The 8,554-nt window shown below is 37.1% G+C and overlaps 1 protein-coding gene across 1 annotated transcript; it reads left to right on the top strand.

Moving 5' to 3' along the window:
• Nucleotides 1–2,195: 2,195 nt before the first annotated feature.
• LOC103666171 (olfactory receptor 4C11) lies at nucleotides 2,196–3,264 on the top strand. Its single transcript, XM_008694198.2, has one exon. It carries the CDS (start codon nucleotides 2,196–2,198, stop codon nucleotides 3,126–3,128), a length of 933 nt encoding a protein of 310 aa, XP_008692420.1. The 3' UTR covers nucleotides 3,129–3,264.
• Nucleotides 3,265–8,554: the final 5,290 nt, after the last annotated feature.

Genomic DNA, 8,554 nt, shown 5'->3' with positions numbered 1-8,554 from the left:
ATCATCCAGGAATATGCCAATGCTATTAACAAACCATCCAGTAAGAGAAGGTTTTAAAAGCTTTATTTTTAATGCGGCATCATTATGACATATTTGCAACTACCAAAGGTAATGTTTTAAAAGGTAAGTCATCCTCCTAACTTTGACTCCAAGAATACAATTTCCCACCCTGAGGACACAAATATTATGCTCTCTAGACTCTTAAATGCAACTAATGATATGAGTCCTTGTGTGTGTGTGATATAGATTATTCTCCAGTTAATGAAAATATTACCATTCTCCCATCCTCAGCATACGGTTCTGAACTCTATCACTTTTCAACATATTTTAGAAACCATTGCATATATATCCACTTCCTTTTTACTGATGATTGCATAAAATGCCATCCCTGATTCATTTAGCTTCTTTTCTGATGGTATCTAAGTTGTTTCTTACCTTTTGCCAATATGGAAAAGACTGCCGTGATTGTCTTTGTGCCTGTGAGTGAGATTACTTGCAGCAAATGGAATCACTAGACCTGAGTCTATGTGCCATTGAAGTACCATCAATGCTGAAAATCACTCCCCGAGAGATAGCACCCCCTTAAACTTCTCTTAAAATGTGTTGGATCAATTGTTTCCTAAATCATTTTCATCTGTGTTTGTTAAGATAATTAAATTTATTAATCTGATACTTCATAACTGAAGGTATTTTTCTATGAATGAAATTGATAATCTTTTCCAATTATGTTTAATAAGAAGACATTCTTTTGAAGTCAGATTTTTTGGTCCCATTTTCATTTGTACTGTCTTTCGTTTGTTTGTTTTTAAGATTTTGTCTATTTGTTTAGAGAAAGAGATTCCAAGCAGGGAAAGAGTCAGAGGGAGAGGGAGAGAGAGAATCTTAAGGTGGTTCCATGTCAAGCATGGAGCCCAGCTGTGGACTCAATTACAATTCACTGAGATCATGACCTGAGTGGAAATCAAGAGTGGGACCCTTAACTGACTGAGACACCCAGGCACCCTACTCATTATGTTTTTAAAATTGATCTCTGAAATCCATTTATATTTTAGAAAATTATGCTTCTCTTTGTAATAACATGATGTAAATATACTTAAATGTCTTGGCATTTATGGATTTAACTGTGCTACAATTTGGAAAATGTATGTAAATAGGAAGGGAAAGGTTTGTTCCACTGTTTAGTATGAATAAATAAATATTAGTTTTCTTCTTGTTTCTATCTTCTCTAATTGAAGCCGGGGTATGGGGCACTCAAGAATACAAATTCAAAGAATGCTACTGAAAAGCTTCAGCTATGACTTGGAGCTTCCTTAGCTCATTTTCTAAATCCCTGTTACCTAAAATAACATGAAATTTGAAAAAAAATATGATTAATAACAATGTTCTCTATTTATCCTTTATTTTAGACTCAGTCGCTCCTTGCGTCTTAAGAAAATATGTGGTAAGACCTATTAAAATATGAAAAAAGTGAAGAATTTAACTTTGGACAACATAGTATAATATAAAAAAGAGTGAGATTTTTTTTTATAGAAGCTGAATTTAAAACTCTAAAAACTAGAAATTATTGTGGGTTAAAGTAACAGGAAATAAACTGTCAAACTAACAGATTAAAATAAATTCCACAATGGACTGGACCAAAGGACTGAACGTTCACACTAAAATATAGTTTCTTTCTCTCCTGTTCTCTCTCTCTCTTTTAGGTTTCCAATCATGGAAAACACTATCAGAAGTTTCTACATCACTCCTTGAATGTTCAGAATATTTACTAGAAGATACTCCATACCTGAACTACCAGGTTCAAAGTGTGAATGTGCATCATGTAATTCATGCATGAGTTTTCCTCATTTGGCAACATTCTACCCCAAACTAGAGAAAGACATTCACTTCAAAAGGATACCATCCCTGAGGAATCCCCTAAATGAATGTTTATTATGCCTGAAGAATCAGGTACTCTTTTATTATTGATATATTTCACTGTTTCCATAAGCAATCAGGTGAATAGATTGTAAAGAAATATTATGACTTCCACATTACTCAAAAGAAAACAACACGAAAGGTAAGAAATTATACAATGGTAATTGACACGTCAATGATCAATCGTGGATTTGACTCCAAATGGAGTATTCATTTCGTAATATTTTTTTTCCACTGATTAATTATTTCTAACCTGCACTTTCTCCACTTTGCCTGAAAAAATGCAGCAAAATAACAGCGTAACTGAATTCATGCTGTTAGGATTGACCCAAGATCCTATGAGACAGAAAATGGTATTTGTAATCTTCTTAATTTTTTATGTGGGAACTGTGGTAGGGAATTTGCTTATTATTGTGACCATCAAGTCCAGCCGCTCACTAGGGAGCCCCATGTACTTTTTCCTATTTTATTTGTCCCTTTCTGATTCCTGCTTTTCAACGTCCACAGCCCCCAGACTAATTGCGGATGCACTCTCTGCAAAAAAAATCATACCTTACAATGAGTGCATGACTCAAGTCTTTGCCCTACATTTCTTTGGCTGCATGCAGATCTTTGTGCTCATCCTCATGGCTGTGGATCGCTATGTGGCCATCTGTAAGCCCTTACATTACCCAACCATCATGAGAAGGCAGGTCTGCATCATCCTGATTATTCTTGCATGGATAGGGTCTTTTATCCATTCTATAGCCCAGATTATCCTGGCTTTGAGATTGCCTTTCTGTGGACCCAATCTGATTGATCATTACTGCTGTGATTTGCAGCCCTTGCTGAAACTTGCTTGCATGGACACATACGTGATCAACCTACTCTTGGTGACTAACAGTGGGGCCATTTGCTCAAGCAGTTTTGTGATTCTGATGATCTCATATATTGTCATCTTGCATTCCCTGCGAAACCACAGTGGGGAAGGGAGGAAAAAAGCTCTTTCTACTTGCACTTCTCACATCATCGTAGTAATCTTATTCTTCGGTCCATGCATATTCATATATACACGCCCCCCAACCACTTTCCCCATGGACAAGATGGTGGCGGTGTTTTATACTATTGGGACCCCTTTTCTCAACCCACTCATCTACACACTGAGGAATGCAGAAGTGAAAAACGCCATGAGAAAGCTATGGTGTAGCAAAATTACCTCAGAAAGCAAAAGATAAAACGAGGGCTTTGGCTCATTACTTAATCTGTAAAGATATCAAATATGACAGTGTATATCCTGACTTGTTGCATACACTCTAATATAATGCAGCTGATTTCCTTACTTTTTCTGCACTTCTGTCCTGAAACTAGTAGCTTTTCTCATAATGCCAGCCTGGTTCTTACTTTTCCTGAGAGCTCAATTCTAACATTGAGGATTATGAAATAATCCACACATCTCAGTCTACACTCTGGTTTGATAAAGAGAAAGATGTTTATACAATCACAACTGCTTAGTGAGCATCCAAAAAGAAAGAATAGCCTGTTCTCTATGACTTTTAATTCTCTCTACAGCACATTTTAAATAAGGTATCCTGCTTTCTCTCGAGCACATTCACAACAAAGGAACTAACTTTGTGTATCAAGAAATTCTTTTCATTATATCATTAGTTTATCTTTAAAAAGTTCCATGCTAGTGAACCGAAGGCCAAAATATATATTTGTAATTTTTTTCTTAAATAATTGTTCTAATGTTTCCTTTGATTCTTAAGATAACTGAGGCATTATTTATGGAATTTTCTAAATGTAGTGTTACTAAGGCCTCACGATATTCAGCTAATTTTTATGATTGTTAAGAAGGGGCTATAGGAAGAGACTTCTACACACCTAAGAGTGAAGGAAGTAAAATAATTTATGCTGTCAAGAATAAAGAAAATTTACAATACACCATTGATATAACGCATTTTCTGAGATTGAAGTGTGGAAAGGTAGAACCAACCTTAAAGGAAAAAGTGAATATAATTTCATCTGAAATTGGGTTGTATCACTGGAATAAAAGAAAGCATGAGAGGCATTCTGAAATACTCAGTATGTTTGTATGTAGTGAATGGGGTTAGAGAGAACTTACTTTTGCAGCAAGAAGCCATTTATCTTCTCTGTTGGTCCTTTCTTGTGAAGTTAGAATTGCCAATAGAGTTTTGATGTTTACAGTGAGCAGAGCAAATTAGCAGCCACACTTTGAATAGATGCATGCCAGGAGTTATACATGATACTTTAAAATTCATTCATTTCAGAGAGTACAAAAAACTAACTCAAAGGGATATGTGCGCCCCAAAGTTTATATATAATGCTATATCACTCAGTCATTGACAAGAATGGGAAATGAGATCTTGCCACTTGCAATGACAAGGTTGGAGATAGAGAGTATAATGCTAAGCGAAATAAGTCAGTCAGACAAAGACAAATATCATATGATTTCACTCACATGAAAATTAAGAAACAAAACAAATGAGTATAGGAAAAAACAGAGAGAGGGGGGCAAACCAAGAAACAGATTCTTCCCTATAGAGAACTACCTGATGGTTACCAGGGGGTAGGTGGGTAGGAGGACAGGTTAGGTACGTAATGGGCACATAGGACTACACTTGTGATGAGCACTGTGTGTGGCGTGTAAGTGCTGAATCAATAAATTGTACACCTGTAACACCTATTATACTGTATGTTAGCAACTGATATTTAAACAGAAACTTTTAAAAATAAATAAATACATAAATAAATAAATAAATCTCATTTACATCAGTGTATTCAAGTGTACCATATCCTTAGTAACTGTGACAAGATTCCATTTCATTTTTAATGTTGTTCCACATTATTTACCTGGAAAACCTTTTTAATACCAATAGTTTCCTCCTGTGAAAGATTATTTTAAAATAAATACATAAATATCGTACTTTCAGTGTTTTCACTACTTTTTGCTTTTGGGAATGTTATGAACTTAGTGACTGCACTAGTGTCCCAACATTGACATGTTAACGTACAAAATTTATATACATATTTCAGTTGTACAACTTGATTTTTATATGCATACAATGTGTAAAGATCACCACAATCTAACTAATTAGCACATCTATCTTCTCTTTATAGTTACCAGAGTGGGTGTATGTATGTGTGTGTATGTGTGTGTAAGGAGATTTGATTTAACATCAATCCTTTTTACAATTTTGAGTATACATTATGTTGTTGTTAACTATAGGGACCCTGCTATACATTAGATCTCTAGAACTTATTCATTCTTTATAACTAAAACCCTGCACCCTTGGGCCAACGTCTCTCCATTTCCCCCAACCCCTGGTCCCTGATAACCATCATTTTACTCTCTGCTTCTGTGAATTGAACTATATCATTTCCACATATAAGTGAGATTGTGCAATATTTCTCATTCTCTGTCCCACTTGTTTCACTTAACACCAAGTCTTCTAACTCCATCCATGTTATTGCAAATGGCAGAATTTTCCTCTTTTTAAAGTCTGAACAGTATATGTCTCACATTTCCTATATTGATTCATCAGTCAGGGATGAGGTTGTATCCACACCTTGGCTACTGTGAATAATGATGCAACGAGAATAGCGTTAGAGATAGCCCTTCACAATCATGATTTCAGATCCTTGGATATATACCCAAAAGTAGGATTGATGGTAGTTCTACTTTTAACTTTTTGAGGAACCCCTATAATCTTTTTTGTAATGATGGTACCAATTTACACACCCATCAGTAGTATAGTATACATGGCATCCCTTTATTCCACATTCTCGCCAACATTTCTTATCTCTTGTCTAATCGATAACAGTCAAACAGAAGTGAAGTGATATCTCATTATGATTTTGATTTGTATTTTCCTGATGATGAGTGCTGTTGAGCACCTTTTGATGTACCTGTTGGCCATTTGTATGTCTTTGGAAAATGTCTATTCAGTCCCTCTGCTTATTTTGTAATCAGAGGAGATGAAGGATCTCTATAGCTTCTGCTCAATTTCCTGTGAACCTGAAACTACTCTAAGAAATAGAGTCTGTTACTGAAAAAGATATTAAGAAGAAGACAAAAATTTAATATTAGACAAACTCTATTTATTCAATGAGCTCAGAAGAATATAGAAAAGAAATAGAATAACTTATACTAAGAACATTATGCTAAATGAAAGAAACAGGTCAAAAAGAAAGCATACTGTACAATTCCTTTTATGTGAAATGTCTAGAAAAGCTAATCTATAGTGAAGAAAAGTAGTTTATGGGACCCCTTGGTAACTCAGTCTGTTCAGCCTCTTACTCTTGATTTCAGCTCCGGTCACGATCTCATGATATGGGATTAAGCCCCATTGTGTTCTGTACTCAGCATGGAGTCAGCTTAAGAATTTCTCCTTCTCCCTGTGCTCTGCCCCTCCCAGATGGCTCCCAATGCGAGCTCTCTCTCTCTTCAAAAAAAAAAAAAAAAAAAAAAAAGGAAATTGAAGTAGATTAGTATTTGCCTAGGACTGCTGGTGATGGTGATGGTGATGGAGAGGAATGATAAGTGACTAAAACGTGTATCGAGTTTCCTTTTAGAGTTTTAAAGATACTGTAAAATTAGATAGTGTTGATTGCTTCACAGCCTTCTATATAAAAACCATTAAATTTTATACTTTAATTATGTGAATTATATAGTATGTGGAGTATATCCCACTGACAAAGACAAAGCAGAAAGAATGAAAGCCCTTTGCTGTGAAGGTGAACATCACCTGACAAGTCAAGCAACTAGAGCTAACAGCTGAGGGTGAGGCACATCAAGCATGGCATCCAGATTTTTAGCTGTCACCCAGATTCCTTCCTTCTCGTGCTTCTGCCAGAGATGCCTCAGCAATGGCCTGCACTTCATCATGATACTAACAGACCATAAAAGAAGAGAGTTACGGAAACTATTCTCCATCTTTAGGTCACTTGTGGGCCTGATTTGGCAGGACTTTGGCTCACATTCATGTGGGCACTTCTGAAATCCTACCCACAGATATTCCCTGTGGATGCTGAGGTAGTAGATACTGTGTGACATGACTGGAACCTAATACACCCAGCGGCTTTCCCATCAAGCTTGCTTTCTGCTTTGAATACCCCTGTGCTAATTTGGACTCTGTGTTTTCCTACAACTTCAGGAAGGGTCCAGTGACATGGCGACATATCCATGCAAAAGGTCCACTGTGGAGTGAACTTTAGCCAGTGGGAACAGAAAGTGAGTGGCTAATTTTTCCCTTTCATTGTTATTTATAGATTGGAAAAGGAACATATAGTCTCTCTTAAAAGGTCTGGTGAGATCAAGAAATCAGCTGTGTGGGCCGCCTGGGTGGCTCAGTCTTTAAGTGTCTGCCTTCAGCTCAGGTCATGATCCTAGGGTCCTGGGATTGAGCCCTGCCTCAGGCTCCCGGCTCAGCAGGAAGCCTGCTTCTCCCTCTCCCACTCCCTCTGCTTGTGTTCCCTCTCTTGCTGTCTCTCTCTGTCAAATAAATAAATAAAATCTTAAAAAAAAAAAAAAGAAAAGAAATCAGCTGTGTAAGTGGTGAAACTAGTCAGGGGTAGACAGCTCATAAGTTCCCTCTAAGAGTAGAAACAGGTAAGGGTCTGACATTATGGACATTGTATGAAAAAGGAAGAAGGAGTTTTGATGAGAATAGGAAGGGAAAAGAAATAAAAGCAAGAATGAGGAGAAAGGAAAGAGTAGGAATAAGAGAGGAATGCAGGATATTAGTGGTCAAGAGTCAACAGTAATGGCTTACACTTAAAATGTAGAAAGATGGAAGCCTGAATTGTAATTTCTCTGGGGTATACTGGAAGTCCTTTTTCCAGCAATTACTCCAGAAATCAACATCCAGTGAGGACACAGAATGTGGTTGACACTGCTGTGTCCAGATCTACTTCCTTCAATCCTCCAACGCCCCAGCTGATGTGTGTCTGGGCTATTAACAACTCAGAGCTCAATACCCCATCTTCTCTGTACATTTGCTCCAGAACAAAATCATAGGCTATACTCATCATCCCAGGACCCAGCAGGAACCAGTGAGTGACAGGCTGGTCCCACGGTTTCAAGGTGGATCCAGTCCTATATTACAATGTATACCCAAGAGTTCACATGGCTCCAGGCTGATGCTAAGCCCCAGCTGGGACCACAACCTTCTTCCTGTACTATAGGTAGCTTCCCTCAACCCTTGACCTTATAAATCACTTTCAGGAAAATCCCCATCTCAGAGTCTACATCTTGGGAATCGAAACTAACAGAGAGAGTTAGAAGAGTTCAAGAAATAAACTGCACAGCCAAGGAAACAGTCAAAAAAACTAAGAAGCAGCCCACAGAATGGGAGAATATATTAGCAAATGACACTACAGATAAAAGACTGGTATCCAAGATCTACAAAGAACTTCTCAAACTTATAGACTCAAAATTCCTTGATGAAAGGGGAGATTTTGTCCCTTTGAGGAAGGACCCTGGGACATTGCTAAAAATGTCTTATAATAATCTTTCCCCCAGCCTTCCCCAAACAAGGCCTAGGGCCTTTTATTACTCAATCTGTGCATTGTACAAAAGAAAATAAGCAGAACTTTTTGGAACTGTTGGACATGGTATTTGACTTGAAATTGATTCCTGGAA

The sequence above is a fragment of the Ursus maritimus genome, unplaced genomic scaffold (assembly GCF_017311325.1).
Source record: "Ursus maritimus isolate PB19 unplaced genomic scaffold, ASM1731132v1 scaffold_23, whole genome shotgun sequence".
Lineage (NCBI taxonomy): Eukaryota > Metazoa > Chordata > Mammalia > Carnivora > Ursidae > Ursus > Ursus maritimus.
This window is presented reverse-complemented; position numbering and strand designations above follow the sequence as displayed.

Excerpts from the sequence above, each read along its gene's own strand:
- LOC103666171 (XM_008694198.2), top strand. The coding sequence starts at position 2,196 with ATGCAGCAAAATAACAGCGTAACTGAATTCATGCTGTTAGGATTGACC.